Consider the following 25,629-nt stretch of genomic DNA (forward strand, 5'->3'; position numbering starts at 1 on the left):
GGCCAGTTTAAATTTAGAATTTGGTCCATATATAAGGCGCACCGGACTATAAGGCGCACTGTTGGCTTTTGAGAAAATTTGAGGTTTTTAGGTGCGCCTTATAGTCCGGAAAATATGGTAATTGACCATGCTTTTTTTGTGCTGCATTACAACAAAGTGTTTATAGGCAGCTGCAAGACAGGTCATTGTGGACTTTTCAACACGAACTGTAATTTTTACGACTCACTGTCACAATGCACCCAAAATGGGATTCCAAACCACTTTTGAGTCCCATATCAGTCATGGTTTTAAAGATGCACATTGAAATAAGAAAAAGTCTTACATGTGGTTGTTTGTTATTTTTAGCCTCAACTCCTTTGCGACAATCTTTGGTGGCTCCACATTCTGCTTACGCCTGCCCCACCAAGAAGGCAGATGTCATTGATTTGACTCTGGAAAGCTCCTCCTCTGATGATGAAGACAAGAGCACAGATCCTCCTCTTAAGAAACGCTGTGTTTACATTTCTAAAAACGAGGACATGCATCCAAAGGGGTTTGTTGCAGCACAAAATACTGCCTCTGTGAACCTGATTCATTTCATATATATTAATTCTGATAGTTTGATGTAATTGTAAATTTCTACTGGTTTTTAATTACCTGCATTGACCTGTGACTGTATTCTTGCAGAGTATTGACCTATCAGCCTTCCAATATACACATGTCAACTGTTCAGGCCTTGGACCCATCATATTTGACCTCTACACTTACTGATTATGCAATACCCTTCCAGCCATCAACCTTGGCTACCATCCCCACAGAACTGCAGAGTGAGTCTACTACATCTGGGCTCTGGTGTTAAACTGTAAGTAATCTCATTATTTTGTCTCCTTTGTGTAGGCCTGGATTTGTTTTTAATTCAAGCAGATCCTCAGGTATGTTAATGTCACATGCTGACCGTTAACTTCAACAATCACAGATAAGTGGTCTATGTTGTGTATAGTATATAGTTCTGGAAAAAGATTGTCCAAACTCTAACACACTTTGTGTTGAAATATCATTTAGGCCTTAACACTCTTCCAAGTAAATATGATTAAATCTCATTAACTTGCACGAAGGAAAAACTTAATTTTTTCTCTCTCGCTCTTGCTCCCTCGCTCTCGCTCTCTCACTATCTATATCTTTGTCTCTATTTGTATCTCTATCGGTAGCTCTCTATATATCTTTCTTTCTATCTCTTTCTATCCCTGTCTCTCCCTCACTCTCTGTCTCCATCTTTCTTTCTCTCTGTATCTCTCGCTGTATCTTGATCTCTCTTCATCTCTCTCTGTCTATATCTCTATCTGTATCTCGCTATATATCACTATCTCTCTCTAGCTTTCTCCTCTATCTCCCTCTCTCTCTCTCTCTCTCTAGCTATCTCTATCCATCTCTATTTCTCTATCTTTCTATCCTCTCTATCTCTTTCTATCTCTCTGTCTCTCTCTCGCTGTCTTTCTCTCTACCTCGCTGTCTCTGTATCTCTCTCTCTCTATCGCTATCTGTATCTCTATCTGTATCACTATATATTGCTATCTCTAGCTTTCTCTTGCTGTATCTCTTTGTCTCTATTTCTGTCTAGCTCCCTCTCTCTAGCTATCGCTATACATCTCTATATAACTTCCTATCTCTTTGTCTCTTTCTATATCTGTGTCTAGCTATCTCTATCTCTGTTTCTTTCTATCACTACCTTTCTCTTTACCTCTCTGCTCTCTCTGTATATCTCAGTCTATCTATCGCTACTCTCTATGTATCTCTTATCTCTCTCGTTCGCGTTCACTCTATCTTCTCTCTCATTCTCACTCTCTCTTTCGCTCGCTCCGTTTTGTTAGACCAATTAAAGAATGGTAAACTAAGAACGGTTCATTCTTCACTAACTAGCCCAGTTACTTGTTTTATCAGAAAAATGAAAACTGTTACCATTTTCTATTTTATCCATTTATTTTGGAGAATTAATGTAACAACAAATGCCTTTAAAAACACCCATTTTCTATTTTATCGATTCATTTTGGAGAATTAATGAAACAACAAATGCCTTTAAAAACACCCACTATTAATGACAAATAGGGCCACAAACCCTTGGTTGATGATGTCAGGAAGGAAGGAAGAAATCACAATTTCCCCATTGGAAATCATTATAAAGACTGTCAGACTAGTTTTGTAGTGAAATCCATCCATCTATCCATTTTCTATACCGCTTGTCTCACCGGGGGTCACGGGCGTGCTGGAGCCTATTCCAGCAGTCATCGGGCACCAGGTGGGGGACACCCTGAACCGGTTGCCAGCCAATTGCAAGGGACTGTAGTGAAATCATTATTAACTAGAAAATGAAATTCCTGGAGAAATTCCGGTTTGATTTGGGTCACTTCCGGTCTATTTGGGTCACTTCCGGTCTAGCTGAGGTCACTTCCGGTTTATTTGGGGTCACTTCCGGTTTAAAAGGGTCACTTCCGGTTTAAAAAGGTGATTTGAATGTGTTGAAATAAGTGAATTTCAAACTGGAACAACAAAAATGTGAAATGTTGAATCTGCCATTAAGAATGAATGGGGAAAAAAATGCCATAAAATCGTGAATTTTGTGAAAACGGAAAATTTTTTGAACGAAAAAAATGTAAGCACCCATGTCATGAATATTTGGAATAAGTGAAAAGTGGAACGGAGTGAATCGGTTGAAGTATGTGGAAGTAGTTAACGGACAAAAAAGTGAGCGGAATAAGTAGAATAATAATAATAACTAGAATTTGCAATTCCTGAAGAAATTGCGTGTGAAGGTGAAGAGGTTGAATAAATACTTGGGGAATGTTGCAGAATGATGTTGAAAAGAGTTGAATCGGTTGAAAAATGTAGAAATTACAAGGGAAAAAGGAAATTTGGGAAAATTGGGTGTGAATTACAAAATTGAAAATTTGGAATTTTGGGTAAGTGGGAAGTTGTGGAATAGGTAGGAAAATGATGAACAGTTGAAAGGTCGAATGGGTTGAATAAGTTGAAAAATGTAGAAATTAGATTAGAAAAACAAAATTGTAGAGAATTTTTGGTAAGTGGGTAGTTGTGGAATAGGAAGGCAAAAGAAGAACAGTTCAAAGTTGGAACAAGTTGAATCGGTTAAAAAATGTAGAAGTTAGAGCAAATCTTGAATCCTAATAGAGAATGAATGGGAATTAAAAGAAAAAAAATTGAACCAAAATTTTTTGAAATTTGGAACAAAAGGAAAAAAAACAGCTTTAGGAGGTTCACTTTTGGGGTTAAAATGTTGAAATGGGTTTAATCGGGCAAAATTTGCAAAAGTTAGCGCAAATGTAGGTATTTAGGGCACTTAATGTTGAAATATGGTCACTTCCGGTTTGATTTGCGTCACTTCCGGTCTATTTGGGTCACTTCCGGTTTGATTAGAGGCACTTCCGGTCTAGCTGAGGTCACGTCCGGTTTATTTGGGGTCACTTCCGGTTTTAAAAGGTCACTTCCGGTTTGATTCGGGGTCACTTCCGGTTTGATTTGGGGTCACTTCCGGTTTACCTGAGGTCACTTCCGGTTCATTCTGGGTCAATTCCGGTTTGATTTGGGGCACTTCCGGTTCATTCCGAGTTCATTGGGGCACTTCAGGGTCAATCCAAGATGGCCGCCACTCTGGAAGTGGGGGTCAAGGGTTGAATTGTGGAAGTGGGGGTGAAGGGGGTGAATATGGTAAGCATAAGGTGAACAAAGTGAATAAAGTTGGAATGGGTTGAATCGGTTGAAAAATGTAGAAATTAGAAGGGAAAAACTAAATTTTTGGAAAATTTGGTGTGAATTTCAAAATTGAAAATTTGGAAATTTTGGTAAGTGGGAAGGTATGGAATAGGTAGGCAAAAGATGAACAGTTGAAAGTTGGAACGAGTTGAATCGGTGGAAAAATGTAGAAATTAGAAGTGAAAAACTAAATTTAGTGAAATTTTGCAAAATTTTTGTGCAAATTTTAAAAGTGAAAACGTGAAATTTTTGAATTTGGCAAGTTTGGGAATGTCCCCAATGTGATTTGAATGTGTTGAAATAAGTGAATTTCAAACTGGAACAACAAAAATGTGAAATGTTGAATCTGCCATTAAGAATGAATGGGGAAGAATTTGCCGGAATTTTGTGAATTTTGCGAAAACGGAAAATTTTTTGAACGAAAAAAATGTAAGCACCCGTGTCATGAATATTTGGAATCAGTGAAAAGTGGAATGGAGTGAATCGGTTGAAGTATGTGGAAGTAGTTAACGGACAAAAAAGTGAGCGGAATAAGTAGAATAATAATAATAATTATTTCCACCTACACGCCTTCCATTGAGGAAGCAGGGCCTAGAGACTCTGAGGCGGATTCTCCAATCTCTGGGGTCGAAGTCACTGAGGTAGTTATAAAACTCCTCGGTGGCAAGGCCCCGGGGGTGGATGAGATCCGCCCAGAGTTCTTAAAGGCTCTGGATGTTGTGGGGCTGTCATGGCTGACACGCCTCTACAACGTTGCGTGGACATCGGGGACAGTGCCTCTGGATTGGCAGACTGGGGTGGTGGTTCCCCTCTTTAAGAAGGGGGACCGGAGGGTGTGTTCCAATTACAGGGGAATCACACTCCTCAGCCTCCCTGGTAAGGTCTATTCAGGGGTGCTGGAGAGGAGGGTCCGTCGGGAGGTCGAACCTCGGATTCAGGAGGAGCAGTGTGGCTTTCGTCCTGGCCGTGGAACAGTGGACCAGCTCTACACCCTCGGCAGGATCCTCGAGGGTGCATGGGAGTTTGCCCAACCAGTCCACATGTGTTTTGTGGACTTGGAGAAGGCGTTCGACCGTGTCCCTCGGGAGGTTCTGTGGAGGGTGCTTCGGGAGTACGGGGTGCCGAGCCAACTGATAAGGGCGGTTCGGTCCCTGTATCACCGATGCCAGAGTCTGGTCCGCATTTCCGGCAGTAAGTCGGATTCGTTCCCAGTGAGGGTTGGACTCCGCCAAGGCTGCCCTTTGTCACCGATTCTGTTCATAATTTTTATGGACAGAATTTCTAGGCGCAGCCGAGGCGTTGAGGGGGTCCGGTTTGGGGACCTCAGCATCGCGTCTCTGCTTTTTGCAGATGACGTGGTGCTGTTGGCTTCTTCAGGCCGTGATCTCCAGCTCTCGCTGGAACGGTTCGCAGTCGAGTGCGAAGCGGTCGGGATGAGGGTCAGCACCTCCAAATCCGAGTCCATGGTCCTCGATCGGAAAAGGGTGGAATGCCCTCTCCGGATCGGGGATGAGATCCTGCCCCAAGTGGAGGAGTTCAAGTATCTTGGAGTCTTGTTCACGAGTGAGGGGAGGATGGAGCGTGAGATCGACAGGCGGATCGGTGCAGCGTCGGCAGTAATGCGGACCCTGTACCGGTCCGTTGTGGTGAAGAGAGAGCTGAGCCAAAAGGCAAAGCTCTCAATTTACCGGTCGATTTACGCTCCTACCCTCACCTATGGTCACGAGCTATGGGTCGTGACCGAAAGAACGAGATCTCGGATACAAGCGGCCGAAATGAGTTTTCTCCGCAGGATGTCCGGGCTCTCCCTTAGAGATAGGGTGAGAAGCTCGGTCATCCGGGAGAGACTCGGAGTAGAGTCGCTACTCCTCCACGTTGAGAGGAGCCAGATGAGGTGGCTCGGGCATCTTATCAGGATGCCTCCTGGACGCCTCCCTGGGGAGGTGTTCCGGGCATGTCCCACCGGTAGGAGACCCCGGGGACGACCCAGGACGCGCTGGAGAGACTATGTCTCTCAGCTGGCCTGGGAACGCCTTGGGATCCCCCGGGATGAGCTGGATGAAGTGGCTGGGGAGAGGGAAGTCTGGGAGTCCCTCCTGAAGCTGTTGCCCCCGCGACCCGACCCCGGATAAGCGGAAGAAGATGGATGGATGGATGGAAAGGACAGCAATAACAATAGTGTGAAGGTCTTCACCTTCACACTAATAATAATAATAACTAGGGCGGCTCGGTGGCGCACTGGGTAGCACGTCCGCCTCACAGTTAGGAGGGTGCGGGTTCGATTCCACCTCCGGCCCTCCCTGTGCGGAGTTTGCATGTTCTCCCCGAGCCCGCGTGGGTTTTCTCCGGGCACTCCGGTTTCCTCCCACATCCCAAAAACATGCTTGGTAGGCCGATTGATCACTCCAAATTGTCCCTAGGTGTGAGTGCGAGTGCGAATGGTTGTTTGTCTCTGTGTGCCCTGCAATTGGCTGGCAACCGGTTCAGGGTGTCCCCCGCCTACTGCCCGATGACAGCTGGGATAGGCTCCAGCACGCCCGCGACCCCCGTGGGGACTAAGCGGTTCAGAAAATGGATGGATGGATGGATGGATAATAACTAGAAAATGCAATTTCTGGAGAAATTGCGTGTGAAGGCGAAGACTTTGAATCACTTCTTGGGGAATGATGCCGAATGATGTTGAAATGAGTTGACTTTCTTGAGAAATGTGGAAAATAGAAGTGTAATACTAAATTTTGGAGAATGTGGTTGAATTTCAAATTTGAATTTTGGAACTTTTGGTAAGTGGGAGGTTGTGGAATAGGTAGGCAAAAGATGAACAGTTGGAAGTTGGAACGGGTTGAAACGGTTAAAAAATGTAGAAGTTAGAGCAAATCTTGAATCCCCATAGAGAATGAATGGGAATTAAAAGAAAAAGCAATTGCGCCAAAATTTTTTGAAATTTGGAACAAAAGGAAGAAAACGGCTTCAGGAGGTTCACTTTTGGGGTTAAAATGTTGACATGGGTTCAATCGGACAAAAAATGCAAAAGTTAGCGACTAATGTAGCTATTTAGGGCAGTTAATGTTGAAATAAGGTCACTTCCGGGGTGATTTGGGTCACTTCCAGTCTATTTGGGTCACTTCCGGTTTGAGTAGAGGCACTTCCGGTCTAGCTGAGGTCACTTCCGGTTTATTTGGGGTCACTTCCGGTTTAAAAAGGTCACTTCCGGTTTTAAAAGGTCACTTCCGGTTTGATTTAGGGTCACTTCCGGTTTACCTAAGGTCACTTCCTGTTTACCTAAGGTCACTTGCGGTTTGATATGGGGCACTTCCGGTACATTCTGGGTTCATTGGGGGCACTTCCGGGTCAATCCAAGATGGCCGCCACACTGGAAGTGGGGGTCAAGGGTTGAATTGTGAAAGCATAGTGGAAGTGGGGGTGAAGGGGTGAATATGGTAAGGATGAGGTGACCAAAGTGAATAGAGTTGGAATGGGTTGAATCGGTTGAAAAATGTAGAAATTAGAGTGGAAAAACGAAATTTTGTAGAATTTGGTGTGAATTTCAAAATTGAAAATTTGGAAATGTTGGTAAGTGGGAAGGTGTGGAATAGGTAGGAAAAAGATGAACAGTTGAAAGTTGGAATGGGTCGAATCGGTCAAAAAATGTAGAAATTAGAGGTGAAAAACGGAATTTTGTGAAATTTTGTCGAAATTTTTAACGTGAAAACGTGAAATTTTTGAATTTGGGAATTTTGGGAATGTCGAGAATCATTCCGAATGCGGTTTGAATGTGCTGAATGAGGTGAATTTAAAAGGGGAATGACGTAAAAGTGAAATGTCGAATCTGCCATTGAGAATGAATGGGGAAAGATTTGTCGTAAATTCGCGAATTTTGCGAAATCGGAAAATTTTTGGAACGAGAAAAATGGAAGCGCTCATCTCGTGAATATTTGGAATACGTCAAAAGTGGAACGGAGTGAATCAGATGAACTATGTGGAAGAAGAAGCGGGACAAAAAAGTGTGGAGAATAAAATAGAAGAACTAGAAAATGCAATTTCTGGAGAAATTGCGTGTGAAGGCGAAGACTTTGAATCACTTCTTGGGGAATGCTGGCGAATCATGCTGAAACGAGTTGAATTACTTGAGAAATGTAGAAAATAGAGGTGAAAAACGGAATTTTGGAGAATTTGGTGGAATTTCAGAATTTTGGAGAATTTGGTTGAGTTTAAAATCTTAAAATGTGGAATTTATGGCAAGTGGAAATTTGGGGAATAGGTAGGAAAAAGATGAAGAGTTGAAATTTGGAATGAGTTGAATCGGTTGAACAATGTGAAAATTAGAGTAGAAAAACACATTTTTGGAGAATTTGGTTGAATTTCAAATTTCAAAATTTGGAATTTTTTGTAAGGGGAAGTTGTGGAATAGGTAAGCAAAAGATGAAGAGTTGAAAGTTGGAATGGGTTGAATCGGTAATGAAATGTAGAAATGAGAGTAGAAAAACGAAATTTTGGAGAATTTGGTTGAATTTCAAATTTGGGATTTTTGGTAAGTGGGAAGTTGTGTAATACGTAGGCAAAAGATGAAGAGTTGAAAGTTGGAATGGGTTGAATCGGTTGAAAAATGTACAAATTAGAGTCGAAAAACGAAATTTTGCAGAATTTGGTTGAATTTCAAATTTGGAATTTTTGGTAAGTGGGAAGTTGTGAAATAGGTAAGCAAAAGATGAAAAGTTGAAAGTTGGAATGGATTGAATCGGTTGCACAATGTAAAGATTAGAGTAGAAAAAACAAAATGTTTGAGAATTTGGTTGAATTTCAAATTTTTAATTTTTGGTAAGTGGGAAGTTGTGGAATAGGTAGGCAAAAGATGAAGAGTTGAAAGTTGGAATGGGTTGAATCGGTTGAACAATGTAGAAATTACAGTAGAAAAACGAAATTTTGGAGATTTTGGTTGAATTTCAAATTTGGAATTTTTGGTAAGTCGGAAGTTGTGGAATAGGTAGGCAAAAGATGAAGAGTTGAAAGTTGGAATGGGTTGAATCGGTTGAACAATGTAGAAATTAGAGTAGAAAAACAAAATGTTGGAGAATTTGGTTGAATTTCAAATATGGAATTTTTGGTAAGTGGGAAGTTGTGGAATAGGTAGGCAAAAGATGAAGAGTTGAAAGTTGGAATGGGTTGAATCGGTTGAACAATGTAGGAATTAGATTAGAAAAACGAAATTTTGGAGAATTTGGTTGAATTTCAAATTTGGAATTTTTGGTAAACGGGAAGTTGTGGAATAGGTAGGCAAAACATGAACAGTTGAAAGTTGGAATGAGTTGAATCGGTTAAAAAATGTAGAAATTGGAGTAGAAAAACAACATTTTTGAGAATTTGGTTGAATTCCAAATTTGGAATTTTTGGTAAGTCGGAAGTTGTGGAATAGGTAGGCAAAAGATGAAGAGTTGAAAGTTGGAATGGGTTGAATCGTTTGAACAATGTAGAAATTAGAGTAGAAAAACAAAATGTTGGAGAATTTGGTTGAATTTCAAATATGGAATTTTTGGTAAGTGGGAAGTTGTGGAATAGGTAGGCAAAAGATGAAGAGTTGAAAGTTGGAATGGGTTGAATCGGTTGAACAATGTAGAAATTAGATTAGAAAAACGAAATTTTGGAGAATTTGGTTGAATTTCAAATTTGGAATTTTTGGTAAACGGGAAGTTGTGGAATAGGTAGGCAAAACATGAACAGTTGAAAGTTGGAATGAGTTGAATCGGTTAAAAAATGTAGAAATTAGAGTAGAAAAACAAAATGTTGGAGAATTTGGTTGAATTTCAAATATGGAATTTTTGGTAAGTGGGAAGTTGTGGAATAGGTAGGCAAAACATGAACAGTTGAAAGTTGGAATGAGTTGAATCGGTTCAAAAATGTAGAAATTAGAGTAGAAAAACAAAATTTTTGAGAATTTGGTTGAATTCCAAATTTGAAAATTTGGAATTTTTCATAAGTTGGAAGTTGTGGAATAGTTAGAAAAAGATGAACAGTTGAAAGTTGGAATGGGTTGAATCGGTTGAAAAACGTAAAAGTTAGAGTGGAAAAACGAAATTTTGGAGAATTTGGTTGAATTTCAAATTTGGAATTTTTGGTAAGTGGGAAGTTGTGGAATAGGTAGGCAAAAGATGAACAGTTGAAAGTTGGAATGAGTTGAATCGGTTGAACAATGTAGAAAAAAGTGGAATGATGTAAATGTGAAATGTCGAATCTGCCATTAAGAATGAATGGGGAAAAATTTGTCGTAAGTTCGCGAATTTTGCGAAATCGGAAAATTTTCGGAACGAGAAAAATGGAAGCGCTCATCTCGTGAATATTTGGAACACGTCAAAAGTGGAACGGAGTGAATCGGATGAACTATGTGGAAGAAGAAGCGGGACAAAAAAGTGTGGAGAATAAAATAGAATAATAATAATAATAACTAGAATTTGCAATTTCTGAAGAAATTGCGTGTGAAGGTGAAGAGGTTGAATAAATACTTGGGGAATGTTGCAGAATGATGTTGAAAAGAGTTGAATCGGTTGAAAAATGTAGAAATTACAAGGGAAAAAGGAAATTTGGGAAAATTGGGTGTGAATTTCAAAATTGAAAATTTTGAATTTTGGGTAAGTGCGAAGTTGTGGAATAGGTAGGAAAATGATGAACAGTTGAAAGGTGGAATGGGTTGAATAAGTTGAAAAATGTAGAAATTAGAGTAGAAGAACAAAATTGCACAGAATTTATGGTAAGTGGGAAGTTGTGGAATAGGAAGGCAAAAGAGGAACAGTTGAAAGTTGGAACGAGTTGAATCAGTTAAAAAATGTAGAAGTTAGAGCAAATCTTGAATCCTGATAGAGAATGAATGGGAATTAAAAGAAAAAAAAATTGCACCAAAAGTTTCTGAAATTTGGAACAAAAGGAAAGAAACGGCTTCAGGAGGTTCACTTTTGGGGTTAAAATGTTGAAATGGGTTTAATCGGGCAAAATTTGCAAAAGTTAGCGCAAATGTAGGTATTTAGGGCACTTAATGTTGAAATATGGTCATTTCCGGTTTGATTTGGGTCACTTCCGGTTTGATTAGAGGCACTTCCGGTCCAGCTGAGGTCACTTCCGGTTTATTTGGGGTCACTTCCGGTTTAAAAAGGTCACTTCCGGTTGAAAAAGGTCACTTCCGGTTTGATTTGGGGTCACTTCCGGTTTGATTTGGGGTCACTTCCGGTTTACCTGAGGTCACTTCCGGTTCATTTGGGGTCACTTCCGATTTGATTTGAGTCACTTCCGGTCTATTTAGGTCACTTCCGGTTTGATTAGAGGCACTTCCGGTCTATTTAGGTCACTTCCGGTTTGATTAGAGGCACTTCCGGTCTAGCTGAGGTCACTTCCGGTTTATTTGGGGTCACTTCCGGTTTAAAAAGGTCACTTCCGGTTTGATTTGGGGGTCACTTCCGGTTTGATTTGGGGTCACTTCCGGTTTACCTGAGGTCACTTCCGGTTCATTTGGGGTCAATTCCGGTTTGATTTGGGGCACTTCCAGTTCATTCCGGGTTCATTGGGGCACTTCAGGGTCAATCCAAGATGGCCGCCACTCTGGAAGTGGGGGTCAAGGGTTGAATTGTGGAAGTGGGGGTGAAGGGGGTGAATATGGTAAGCATAAGGTGAACAAAGTGAATAAAGTTGGAATGGGTTGAATCGGTTGAAAAATGTAGAAATTAGAAGGGAAAAACTAAATTTTGGGAAAATTTGGTGTGAATTTCAAAATTGAAAATTTGGAAATTTTGCTAAGTGGGAAGGTGTGGAATAGGTAGGCAAAAGATGAACAGTTGAAAGTTGGAACGAGTTGAATCGGTGGAAAAATGTAGAAACTAGAAGTGAAAAACAAAATTTTGTGAAATTTTGCAAAATTTTGTGCAAATTTTAAAAGTGAAAACGTGAAATTTTTGAATTTGGCAAGTTTGGGAATGTCCCCAATGTGATTTGAATGTGTTGAAATAAGTGAATTTCAAACTGGAACAACAAAAATGTGAAATGTTGAATCTGCCATTAAGAATGAATGGGGAAAAAAATGCCACAAAATTGTGAATTTTGTGAAAACGGAAAATTTTTCGAACAAAAAAAATGTAAGCAGCCGTGTCATGAATATTTGGAATAAGTGAAAAGTGGAACGGAGTGAATCGGTTGAAGTATGTGGAAGGAGTTAAGCGTCAAAAAAGTGAGCGGAATAAGTAGAATAATAATAATAACTAGAAAATGCAATTTCTGGAGAAATTGCGTGTGAAGGCGAAGACTTTGAATCACTTCTTGGGGAATGATGGCGAATGATGTTGAAATGAGTTGAATTTCTTGAGAAATGTGGAAAATAGAAGTGTAATACTAAATTTTGGAGAATTTGGTTGAATTTCAAATTTGAAGTTTGAAATTTGTGGTAAGTGGGAGGTTGTGGAATAGGTAGGGAAAAGATGAACAGTTGAATGTTGGAACGGGTTGAATCGGTTAAAAAATGTAGACGTGAAAGCAAATGTTGAATCTCCATAGAGAATGAATGGGAATTAAAAGAAAAAGCAATTGCGCCAAAATATTTTGAAATTTGGAACAAAACGAAAATAAATAGCTTCAGGAGGTTCACTTTTGGAGTTAAAATGTTGAAATGGGTTCAATCGGACAAAAAATGCAAAAGTTAGCGACTAATGTAGCTATTTAGGGCAGTTAATGTTGAAATAAGGTCACTTCCGGGGTGATTTGGGTCACTTCCGGTCTATTTGGGTCACTTCCGGTTTGAGTAGAGGCACTTCCGGTTTGATTTGGGGTCACTTCCGGTTTACCTAAGGTCACTTCCTGTTTACCTAAGGTCACTTGCGGTTTGATATGGGGCACTTCCGGTACATTCTGGGTTCATTGGGGGCACTTCCGGGTCAATCCAAGATGGCCGCCACACTGGAAGTGGGGGTGAAGGAGGTGAATATGGTAAGCATAAGGTAAACAAAGTGAATAAAGTTGGAATGGGTTGAATCGGTTGAAAAATGTGGAAAAAAGAGTAGAAAAACGAAATTGTAGAGAATTTTTGGTAAGTGGAAAGTTGTGGAATAGGCAGGCAAAGGATGAACATTTGGATGTTGGAACGGGTTGAATCGGTTAAAAAATGTAGAAGTGAGAGCAAATGTTGAATCCCCATAGAGAATGAATGGGAATTAAAAGAAAATGCAATTGCGCCAAAATATTTTGAAATTTGGAACAAAACGTAAAAAAACAACTTCAGGAGGTTCACTTTTGGGGTTAAAATGTTGAAACGGGTTCAATCGGACAAAAAATGCAAAAGTTAGCGCCTAATGTAGCTATTTATGGCAGTTAATGTTGAAATAAGTTCACGTCCGGGTTGATTTGGGTCACTTCCGGTCTATTTGGGTCACTTCCGGTCTGATTAGAGGCACTTCCGGTCCAGCTGAGGTCACTTCCGGTTTATTTAGGGTCACTTCCGGTTTAAAAAGGTCACTTCCGGTTTGATTTGGGGTCACTTCCGGTTTACCTGAGGTCACTTCCTGTTTAGCTAAGGTCACTTGCGGTTTGATTTGGGGCACTTCCGGTTCATTCTAGGTTCATTGGGAGCACTTCAGGGTCAATCCAAGATGGCCGCCACACTGGAAGTGGGGGTGAAGGAGGTGAATATGGTAAGCATAAGGTAAACAAAGTGAATAAAGTTGGAATGGGTTGAATCGGTTGAAAAATGTGGAAAAAAGAGTAGAAAAACGAAATTGTAGAGAATTTTTGGTAAGTGGAAAGTTGTGGAATAGGCAGGCAAAGGATGAACATTTGAATGTTTGAACGGGTTGAATCGGTTAAAAAATGTAGAAGTGAGAGCAAATGTTGAATCCCCATAGAGAATGAATGGGAATTAAAAGAAAAAGCAATTGCGCCAAAATATTTTGAAATTTGGAACAAAACGTAAAAAAACAACTTCAGGAGGTTCACTTTTGGGGTTAAAATGTTGAAACGGGTTCAATCGGACAAAAAATGCAAAAGTTAGCGCCTAATGTAGCTATTTATGGCAGTTAATGCTGAAATAAGTTCACTTCCGGGTTGATTTGGGTCACTTCCGGTCTAGTTGGGTCACTTCCGGTCTGATTAGAGGCACTTCCGGTCCAGCTGAGGTCACTTCCGGTTTTAAACGGTCACTTCCGGTTTTAAACGGTCACTTCCGGTTTGATTTGGGGTCACTTCCGGTTTACCTGAGGTCACTTCCTGTTTACCTAAGGTCACTTGCGGTTTGATTTGGGGCACTTCCGGTTCATTCTAGGTTCATTGGGAGCACTTCAGGGTCAATCCAAGATGGCCGCCACACTGGAAGTGGGGGTCAAGGGTTGAATTGTGAAAGCAAGTGGAAGTGGGGGTGAAGGGGTGAATATGGTAAGGATGAGGTGACCAAAGTGAATAGAGTTGGAATGGGTTGAAACGGTTGAAAAATGTAGAAATTAGAGTGGAAAAACGAAATTTTGTAGAATTTGGTTTGAATTTCAAAATAGAAAATTTGGAAATTTTGCTAAGTGGGAAGGTGTGGAATAGGTAGGCAAAAGATGAACAGTTGAAAGTTGGAACGAGTTGAATCGGTGGAAAAATGTAGAAACTAGAAGTGAAAAACTAAATTTTGTGAAATTTTGCAAAATTTTGTGCAAATTTTAAAAGTGAAAACGTGAAATTTTTGAATTTGGCAAGTTTGGGAATGTCCCCAATGTGATTTGAATGTGTTGAAATAAGTGAATTTCAAACTGGAACAACAAAAATGTGAAATGTTGAATCTGCCATTAAGAATGAATGGGGAAAAAAATGCCACAAAATCGTGAATTTTGTGAAAACGGAAAATTTTTCGAACAAAAAAAATGTAAGCAGCCGTGTCATGAATATTTGGAATAAGTGAAAAGTGGAACGGAGTGAATCGGTTGAAGTATGTGGAAGGAGTTAAGCGTCAAAAAAGTGAGCGGAATAAGTAGAATAATAATAATAATAATAATAATAATAATAATAAAGGACAGCAATAACAATAGTGTGAAGGTCTTCACCTTCACACTAATAATAATAATAATAGAGAATGGTGTAGAATAACATATGTGTGAAGGCCATCGCCTTCACACAATAATAATAGAGAATGGTGTAGAATAACATATGTGTGAAGGCCATCGCCTTCACACAATAATAGAGAATGGTGTAGAATAACATATGTGTGAAGGCCATCGCCTTCACACAACTAGAATTTGCAATTCCTGAAGAAATTGCGTGTGAAGGTGAAGAGGTTGAATAAATACTTGGGGAATGTTGCAGAATGATGTTGAAAAGAGTTGAATCGGTTGAAAAATGTAGAAATTACAAGGGAAAAAGGAAATTTGGGAAAATTGGGTGTGAGTTACAAAATTGAAAATTTGGAATTTTGGGTAAGTGGGAAGTTGTGGAATAGGTAGGAAAATGATGAACAGTTGAAAGGTCGAATGGGTTGAATAAGTTGAAAAATGTAGAAATTAGATTAGAAAAACAAAATTGTAGAGAATTTTTGGTAAGTGGGTAGTTGTGGAATAGGAAGGCAAAAGAAGAACAGTTCAAAGTTGGAACAAGTTGAATCGGTTAAAAAATGTAGAAGTTAGAGCAAATCTTGAATCCTAATAGAGAATGAATGGGAATTAAAAGAAAAAAAATTACACCAAAATTTTTTGAAATTTGGAACAAAAGGAAAAAAAAACAGCTTTAGGAGGTTCACTTTTGGGGTTAAAATGTTGAAATGGGTTTAATCGGGCAAAATTTGCAAAAGTTAGCGCAAATGTAGGTATTTAGGGCACTTAATGTTGAAATATGGTCACTTCCGGTTTGATTTGGGTCACTTCCGGTCTATTTGGGTCACTTCCGGTTTGATTAGAGGCACTTCCGGTCTAGCTGAGGTCACTTCCGGTTTATTTGGGGTCACTTTCGGTTTTAAAAGGTCACTTCCGGTTTGATTTGGGGTCACTTCCGGTTTGATTTGGGGTCACTTCCGGTTTACCTGAGGTCACTTCCGGTTCATTTGGGGTCAATTCCGGTTTGATTTGGGGCACTTCCAGTTCATTCCGGGTTCATTGGGGCACTTCAGGGTCAATCCAAGATGGCTGCCACTCTGGAAGTGGGGGTCAAGGGTTGAATTGTGGAAGTGGGGGTGAAGGGGGTGAATATGGTAAGCATAAGGTGAACAAAGTGAATAAAGTTGGAATTGGTTGAATCGGTTGAAAAATGTAGAAATTAGAAGGGAAAAACTAAATTTTTGGAAAATTTGGTGTCAATTTCAAAATTGAAAATTTGGAAATGTTGCTAAGTGTGAAGGTGTGGAATAGGTAGGCAAAAGATAAACAGTTGAAAGTTGGAACGAGTTGAATCGGCGGAAAAATGTAGAAATTAGAAGTGAAAAACTGAATTTAGCGAAATTTTGCAAAATTTTGTGCAAATTTTAAAAGTGAAAACGTGAAATTTTTGAATTTGGCAAGTTTGGGAATGTCCCCAATGTGATTTGAATGTGTTGAAATAAGTGAATTTCAAACTGGAACAACAAAAATGTGAAATGTTGAATCTGCCATTAAGATTGAATGGGGAAAAAATTGCCATAAAATCGTGAATTTTGTGAAAACGGAAAATTTTTTGAACGAAAAAAATGTAAGCACCTATGTCATGAATATTTGGAATAAGTGAAAAGTGGAACGGAGTCAATCGGTTGAAGTATGTGGAAGTAGTTAACGGACAAAAAAGTGAGCGGAATAAGTAGAATAATAATAATAATAACTAGAATTTGCAATTCCTGAAGAAATTGCGTGTGAAGGTGAAGAGGTTGAATAAATACTTGGGGAATGTTGCAGAATGATGTTGAAAAGAGTTGAATCGGTTGAAAAATGTAGAAATTACAAGGGAAAAAGGAAATTTGGGAAAATTGGGTGTGAGTAACAAAATTGAAAATTTGGAATTTTGGGTAAGTGGGAAGTTGTGGAATAGGTAGGAAAATGATGAACAGTTGAAAGGTCGAATGGGTTGAATAAGTTGAAAAATGTAGAAATTAGATTAGAAAAACAAAATTGTAGAGAATTTTTGGTAAGTGGGTAGTTGTGGAATAGGAAGGCAAAAGAAGAACAGTTCAAAGTTGGAAACAGTTGAATCGGTTAAAAAATGTAGAAGCAAATCTTGAATCCTAATAGAGAATGAATGGGAATTAAAAGAAAAAAAATTGCACCAAAATTTTTTGAAATTTGGAACAAAAGGAAAAAAACAGCTTTAGGAGGTTCACTTTTGGGGTTAAAATGTTGAAATGGGTTTAAATGGGCAAAATTTGCAAAAGTTAGCGCAAATGTAGGTATTTAGGGCACTTAATGTTGAAATATGGTCACTTCCGGTTTGATTTGGGTCACTTCCGGTCTATTTGGGTCACTTCCGGTTTGATTAGAGGCACTTCCGGTCTAGCTGAGGTCACTTCCGGTTTATTTTGGGTCACTTCCGGTTTAAAAGGTCACTTCCGGTTTGATTTGGGGTCACTTCCGGTTTGATTTGGGGTCACTTCCGGTTTACCTGAGGTCACTTCCGGTTCATTTGGGGTCAATTCCGGTTTGATTTGGGGCACTTCCAGTTCATTCCGGGTTCATTGGGGCACTTCAGGGTCAATCCAAGATGGCCGCCACTCTGGAAGTGGGGGTCAAGGGTTGAATTGTGGAAGTGGGGGTGAAGGGGGTGAATATGGTAAGCATAAGGTGAACAAAGTAAATAAAGTTGGAATGGGTTGAATCGGTTGAAAAATGTAGAAATTAGAAGGGAAAAACTAAATTTTGGGAAAATTTGGTGTGAATTTCAAAATTGAAAATTTGGAAATTTTGCTAAGTGGGAAGGTGTGGAATAGGTAGGCAAAAGATGAACAGTTGAAAGTTGGAACGAGTTGAATCGGTGGAAAAATGTAGAAGCTAGAAGTGAAAAACTAAATTTTGTGAAATTTTGCAAAATTTTGTGCAAATTTTAAAAGTGAAAACGTGAAATTTTTGAATTTGGCAAGTTTGGGAATGTCCCCAATGTGATTTGAATGTGTTGAAATAAGTGAATTTCAAACTGGAACAACAAAAATGTGAAATGTTGAATCTGCCATTAAGAATGAATGGGGAAGAATTTGCCGGAATTTTGTGAATTTTGCGAAAACGGAAAATTTTTCGAACAAAAAAAATGTAAGCACCCGTGTCATGAATATTTGGAATCAGTGAAAAGTGGAATGGAGTGAATCGGTTAAAGTATGTGAAAGTAGTTAACGGACAAAAAAGTGAGCGGAATAAGTAGAATAATAATAATAATAAAGGACAGCAATAACAATAGTGTGAAGGTCTTCACCTTCACACTAATAAAGGACAGCAATAACAATAGTGTGAAGGTCTTCACCTTCACACTAATAATAAAGGACAGCAATAACAATAGTGTGAAGGTCTTCACCTTCACACTAACTAGAATTTGCAATTCCTGAAGAAATTGCGTGTGAAGGTGAAGAGGTTGAATAAATACTTGGGGAATGTTGCAGAATGATGAGAGTTGAATCGGTTAAAAAATGTAGAAATTACAAGGGAAAAAGGAAATTTGGGAAAATTGGGTGTGAATTTCAAAATTGAAAATTTGGAATTTTGGGTAAGTGGGAAGTTGTGGAATAGGTAGGAAAATGATGAACAGTTGAAAGGTGGAATGGGTTGAATAAGTTGAAAATGTAGAAATTAGAGTAGAAAAACAAAATTGTAGAGAATTTTTGGTAAGTGGGAAGTTGTGGAATAGGAAGGCAAAAGAGGAACAGTTGAAAGTTGGAACGAGTTGAATCGGTTAAAAAATGTAGAAGTTAGGTCAAATCTTGAACCCTAATAGAGAATGAATGGGAATTAAAAGAAAAAAAAATGCATCAAAAGTTTCTGAAATTTGGAACAAAAGGAAAAAAACGGCTTCAGGAGGTTCACTTTTGGGGTTAAAATGTTGAAATGGGTTTAATCGGGCAAAATTTGCAAAAGTTAGCACAAATGTAGGTATTTAGGGCACTTAATGTTGAAATATGGTCATTTCCGGTTTGATTTGGGTCACTTCCGGTTTGATTAGAGGCACTTCCGGTCTAGCTGAGGTCACTTCCGGTTTATTTGGGGTCACTTCCGGTTTAAAAAGGTCACTTCCTGTTTAAAAAGGTCACTTCCGGTTTGATTTGGGGTCACTTCCGGTTTGATTTTGGGTCACTTCCGGTTTACCTAAGGTCACTTCTGGTTTACCTAAGGTCACTTCCGGTTTGATTTGGGGCACTTCCAGTTCATTCCGCGTACATTGGGGCACTTCAGGGTCAATCCAAGATGGCCGCCACACTGGAAGTGGGGGTCAAGGGGGTGAATATGGTAAGCATAAGGTGAACAAAGTGAATAAAGTTGGAATGGGTTGAATCGGTTCAAAAATGTATAAATTACAGTAGAAAAACAAAATTGCAGAGAATTTTTGGTAAGTGGGAAGTTGTGGAATAGGAAGGCAAAAGATGAACAGTTGAAAGTTGGAACGAGTTGAATTGGTTAAAAAATGTAGAAGTTTGAGCAAATCTTGAATCCTAATAGAGAATGAATGGGAATTAAAAGAAAAAAAATTGCGCCAAGATTTTTGGAAATTTGGAACAAAAGGAAAAAAACGGCTTCAGGAGGTTCACTTTTGGGGTTAAAATGTTGAAACGGGTTTAATCAGCCAAACTTTGTAAAAGTTAGCCCAAATGTAGGTATTTAAGGCACCTAATGTTGAAATATGGTCACTTCCGGTCTATTTGGGTCACTTCCGGTTTGATTAGAGGCACTTCCGGTCTACCTGAGGTCACTTCCGGTTTATTTGGGGTCACTTCCGGTTTAAAAAGGTCACTTCCGGTTTGATTTGGGGTCACTTCCGGTTTACCTGAGGTCACTTCCGGTTCATTTTGGGTCAATTCCGGTTTGATTTGGGGCACTTCCGGTTCATTCCGAGTTCATTGGGGCACTTCAGGGTCAATCCAAGATGGCCGCCACTCCGGAAGTGGGGGTCAAGGGTTGAATTGTGGAAGTGGGGGTGAAGGGGGTGAATATGGTAAGCATAAGGTGAACAAAGTGAATAAAGTTGGAATGGGTTGAATCGGTTGAAAAATGTAGAAATTAGAAGGGAAAAACTAAATTTTTGGAAAATTTGGTGTGAATTTCAAAATTGAAAATTTGGACATTTTGGTAAGTGGGAAGGTGTGGAATAGGTAGGCAAAAGATGAACAGTTGAAAGTTGGAACGAGTTGAATCGGTGGAAAAATGTAGAAATTAGAAGTGAAAAACTAAATTTTGTGAAATTTTGCAAAGTTTTGTGCAAATTTTAAAAGTGAAAACGTGAAATTTTCTAATTTGGCAAGTTTGGGAATGTCCCCAATGTGATTTGAATGTGTTGAATTAAGTGAATTTCAAACTGGAGCAACGTAAATGTGAAATGTTGAATCTGCCATTAAGAATGAATGGGGAAGAATTTGCCGGAATTTTGTGAATTTTGCGAAAACGGAAAATTTTTTGAACGAAAAAAATGTAAGCACCCGTGTCATGAATATTTGGAATCAGTGAAAAGTGGAATGGAGTGAATCGGTTGAAGTATGTGGAAGTAGTTAACGGACAAAAAAGTGAGCGGAATAAGTAGAATAATAATAACTAGAAAATGCAATTTCTGGAGAAATTGCGTGTGAAGGCGAAGACTTTGAATCACTTCTTGGGGAATGATGTTGAAATGAGTTGAATTTCTTGAGAAATGTGGAAAATAGAAGTGTAATACTAAATTTTGGAGAATGTGGTTGAATTTCAAATTTGAATTTTGGAATTTTTGGTAAGTAGGAGGTTGTGGAATAGGTAGGCAAAAGATGAACAGTTGAAAGTTGGAACGGGTTGAAACGGTTAAAAAATGTAGAAGTTAGAGCAAATCTTGAATCCCCATAGAGAATGACTGGGAATTAAAAGAAAAAGCAATTGCGCCAAAATATTTTGAAATTTGGAACAAAAGGACAAAAAACGGCTTAAGGAGGTTCCCTTTTCCCTTTAAAATGTTGAAACGGGTTTAATCGGACAAAAAATGCAAAAGTTAGCGACTAATGTAGCTATTTAGGGCAGTTAATGTTGAAATAAGGTCACTTCCGGGGTGATTTGGGTCACTTCCGGTCTATTTGGGTCACTTCCGGTTTGAGTAGAGGCACTTCCGGTCTAGCCGAGGTCACTTCCGGTTTATTTGGGGTCACTTCCGGTTTAAAAAGGTCACTTCCGGTTTAAAAAGGTCACTTCCGGTTTGATTTGGGGTCACTTCCGGTTTACTTGAGGTCACTTCCGGTTCATTTGGGGTCACTTCCGGTTTGATTTGGGTCACTTCCGGTCTATTTGGGTCACTTCCGGTTTGACTAGAGGCACTTCCGGTCTAGCTGAGGTCACTTCCGGTTAATTTGGGGTCACTTCCGGTTTAGAAAGGTCACTTCCGGTTTAAAAAGGTCACTTCCGGTTTGATTTGGGGTCACTTCCGGTTTACCTGAGGTCACTTCCTGTTTACCTAAGGTCACTTCCGGTTCGATTTGGGGCACTTCCGGTTCATTCTAGGTTCATTGGGAGCACTTCAGGGTCAATCCAAGATGGCCGCCACACTGGAAGTGGGGGTCAAGGGTTGAATTTTGTAAGCATAGTGGAAGTGGGGGTGAAGGTGGTGAATATGGTAAGGATGAGGTGACCAAAGTGAATAAAGTTGGAATGGGTTGAATCGGTTGAAAAATGTAGAAATTAGAGTAGAAAAACCAAATTTTGTAGAATTTGGTTGAATTTCAAAATTGAAAATTTGGAAATTTTGGTAAGTGGGAAGGTGTGGAATAGGTAGGCAAAAGATGAACAGTTGAAAGTTGGAATGGGTTGAATCGGTTGAAAAACGTAGAAGTTAGAGTAGAAAAACGAAATTTTGGAGAATTTGGTTGAATTTCAAATTTGAAATTTTGGAATTTTTGGTAGGTGAGAAGTTGTGGAATAGGCAGGCAAAAGATGAACAGTTGAAAGTTGGAATGGGTTGAATCGGTTGAAAAATGTAGAAGTTAGAGTAGAAAAACGAAATTACGAAGAATTTGGTTGAATTTCAAATTTGAAAATTTGGAATTTTTTTGTAAGTGGGAAGTTGTGGAATAGGTAGGCAAAAGATGAACAGTTGGAAGTTGGAACGGGTTGAATCGGTCGAAAAATGTAGAAATTAGAGGTGAAAAACGAAATTTCGTGAAATTTTGTCGGAATTTTTAACGAGAAAACGTGAAATTTTTGAATTTGGGAATTTTGGGAATGTCGAGAATCATTCCGAATGTGGTTTGAATGTGCTGAATGAGGTGAATTTAAAAGGGGAATGACGTAAATGTGAAATGTCGAATCTGCCATTGAGAATGAATGGGGAAAAATTTGTCGTAAATTCGCGAATTTTGCGAAATCGGAAAATTTTCGGAACGAGAAAAATGGAAGCGCTCATCTCGTGAATATTTGGAATACGTCAAAAGTGGAACGGAGTGAATCGGATGAATTATGTGGAAGAAGAAGCGGGACAAAAAAGTGGCGGGAATAAAATAGAATAATAATAATAATAACTAGAAAATGCAATTTCTGGAGAAATTGCGTGTGAAGGCGAAGACTTTGAATCACTTCTTGGGGAATGATGGCGAATGATGTTGAAATGAGTTGAATTTCTTGAGAAATGTGGAAAATAGAAGTGTAATACTAAATTTTGGAGAATTTGGTTGAATTTCAAATTTGAAGTTTGGAATTTGTGGTAAGTGGGAGGTTGTGGAATAGGTAGGCAAAAGATGAACAGTTGAATGTTGGAACGGGTTGAATCGGTTAAAAAATGTAGACGTGAGAGCAAATGTTGAATCTCCATAGAGAATGAATGGGAATTAAAAGAAAAAGCAATTGCGCCAAAATATTTTGAAATTTGGAACAAAACGAAAATAAATAGCTTCAGGAGGTTCACTTTTGGAGTTAAAATGTTGAAATGGGTTCAATCGGACAAAAAATGCAAAAGTTAGCAACTAATGTAGCTATTTAGGGCAGTTAATGTTGAAATAAGGTCACTTCCGGGGTGATTTGGGTCACTTCCGGTCTATTTGGGTCACTTCCGGTTTGAGTAGAGGCACTTCCGGTCTAGCCGAGGTCACTTCCGGTTTATTTGGGGTCACTTCCGGTTTAAAAAGGTCACTTCCGGTTTAAAAAGGTCACTTCCGGTTTGATTTGGGGTCACTTCCGGTTTACCTAAGGTCACTTCCTGTTTACCTAAGGTCACTTCCGGTTCGATTTGGGGCACTTCCGGTTCATTCTAGGGTCATTGGGAGCACTTCAGGGTCAATCCAAGATGGCCGCCACACTGGAAGTGGGGGTCAAGGGTTGAATTGTGTAAGCATAGTGGAAGTGGGGGTGAAGGGGGTGAATATGGTAAGGATGAGGTGACCAAAGTGAATAAAGTTGTAATGGGTTGAATCGGTTGAAAAATGTAGAAATTAGAGTAGAAAAACCAAATTTTGTAGAATTTGGTTGAATTTCAAAATTGAAAATTTGGAAATTTTGGTAAGTGGGAAGGTGTGGAATAGGTAGGCAAAAGATGAACAGTTGAAAGTTGGAATGGGTTGAATCGGTTGAAAAACGTAGAAGTTAGAGTAGAAAAACGAAATTTTGGAGAATTTGGTTGAATTTCAAATTTGAAATTTTGGAATTTTTGGTAGGTGAGAAGTTGTGGAATAGGCAGGCAAAAGATGAACAGTTGAAAATTGGAATGGGTTGAATCGGTTGAAAAATGTAGAAACTAGAGGTGAAAAACGAAATTTCGTGAAATTTTGTCGGAATTTTTAACGTGAAAACGTGAAATTTTTGAATTTGGGAATTTTGGGAATGTCGAGAATCATTCCGAATGTGGTTTGAATGTGCTGAATGAGGTGAATTTAAAAGGGGAATGACGTAAATGTGAAATGTAGAATCTGCCATTGAGAATGAATGGGGAAAAATTTGTCGTAAATTCGCGAATTTTGCGAAATCGGAAAATTTTCGGAACGAGAAAAATGGAAGCGCTCATCTCGTGAATATTTGGAATACGTCAAAAGTGGAACGGAGTGAATCGGATGAACTATGTGGAAGAAGAAGCGGGACAAAAAAGTGGCGGGAATAAAATAGAAGAATAATAATAATAACTAGAAAATGCAATTTCTGGAGAAATTGCGTGTGAAGGCGAAGACTTTGAATCACTTCTTGGGGAATGATGGCGAATGATGTTGAAATGAGTTGAATTTCTTGAGAAATGTGGAAAATAGAAGTGTAATACTAAATTTTGGAGAATTTGGTTGAATTTCAAATTTGAAGTTTGGAATTTGTGGTAAGTGGGAGGTTGTGGAATAGGTAGGCAAAAGATGAACAGTTGAATGTTGGAACGGGTTGAATCGGTTAAAAAATGTAGACGTGAGAGCAAATGTTGAATCTCCATAGAGAATGAATGGGAATTAAAAGAAAAAGCAATTGCGCCAAAATATTTTGAAATTTGGAACAAAACGTAAAAAAAACAGCTTCAGGAGGTTCACTTTTGGGGTTAAAATGTTGAAACGGGTTCAATCGGACAAAAAATGCAAAAGTTAGCGCCTAATGTAGCTATTTATGGCAGTTAATGTTGAAATAAGTTCACTTCCGGGTTGATTTGGGTCACTTCCGGTCCATTTGGGTCACTTCCGGTCTGATTAGAGGCACTTCCGGTCCAGCTGAGGTCACTTCCGGTTTATTTGGGGTCACTTCCGGTTTAAAAATGTCACTTCCGGTTTAAAAAGGTCACTTCCGGTTTGATTTGGGGTCACTTCCGGTTTACCTAAGGTCACTTCCTGTTTACCTAAGGTCACTTCCGGTTCGATTTGGGGCACTTCCGGTTCATTCTAGGGTCATTGGGAGCACTTCAGGGTCAATCCAAGATGGCCGCCACACTGGACGTGGGGGTCAAGGGTTGAATTGTGACAGCATAGTGGAAGTGGGGGTGAAGGGGTGAATATGGTAAGGATGAGGTGACCAAAGTGAATAGAGTTGGAATGGGTTGAATCGGTTGAAAAATGTAGAAATTAGACTGGAAAAACGAAATTTTGTAGAATTTGGTGTGAATTTCAAAATTGAAAATTTGGAAATTTTGGTAAGTGGGAAGATGTGGAATAGGTAGGAAAAAGATGAACAGTTGAAAGTTGGAATGGGTTGAATCGGTCAAAAAATGTAGAAATTAGAGGTGAAAAACGGAATTTTGTGAAATTTTGTCGAAATTTTTAACGTGAAAACGTGAAATTTTTGAATTTGGGAATTTTGGGAATGTCGAGAATCATTCGGAATGTGGTTTGAATGTGCTGAATGAGGTGAATTTCAAAGGGGAATGACGTAAAAGTGAAATGTCGAATCTGCCATTGAGAATGAATGGGGAAAAATTTGTCGTAAATTCGCGAATTTTGCGAAATCGGAAAATTTTCGGAACGAGAAAAATGGAAGCGCTCATCTCGTGAATATTTGGAACGCGTGAAAAGTGGAACGGAGTGAATCGGATGAACTATGTGGAAGAAGAAGCGGGACAAAAAAGTGTGGAGAATAAAATATAATAATAATAATAATAATAATAGAGAATGGTGTAGAATAACATATGTGTGAAGGCCATCGCCTTCACACAATAATAGAGAATGGTGTAGAATAACATATGTGTGAAGGCCATCGCCTTCACACAATAATAATAATAATAATAGAGAATGGTGTAGAATAACATATGTGTGAAGGCCATCGCCTTCACACAATAACTAGAATTTGCAATTCCTGAAGAAATTGCGTGTGAAGGTGAAGAGGTTGAATAAATACTTGGGGA

General features: G+C 39.2%; 1 protein-coding gene across 1 annotated transcript in view; it reads left to right on the plus strand.

Moving 5' to 3' along the window:
- LOC125993628 (E3 SUMO-protein ligase PIAS2) overlaps nucleotides 1-25,629 on the plus strand; it is a 269,499-nt gene that overhangs the window by 162,768 nt on the left and 81,102 nt on the right. The window contains exons 13-15 of the mRNA XM_068650121.1: nucleotides 346-532; nucleotides 667-806; nucleotides 877-911. Of these exons, the coding sequence (XP_068506222.1) occupies nucleotides 346-532; nucleotides 667-806; nucleotides 877-911 (362 nt within the window). The remainder of the gene's footprint in view (nucleotides 1-345; nucleotides 533-666; nucleotides 807-876; nucleotides 912-25,629) is intronic.

Source organism: Syngnathus scovelli, chromosome 3, assembly GCF_024217435.2.
Source record: "Syngnathus scovelli strain Florida chromosome 3, RoL_Ssco_1.2, whole genome shotgun sequence".
In the NCBI taxonomy this organism is placed as follows: domain Eukaryota; kingdom Metazoa; phylum Chordata; class Actinopteri; order Syngnathiformes; family Syngnathidae; genus Syngnathus; species Syngnathus scovelli.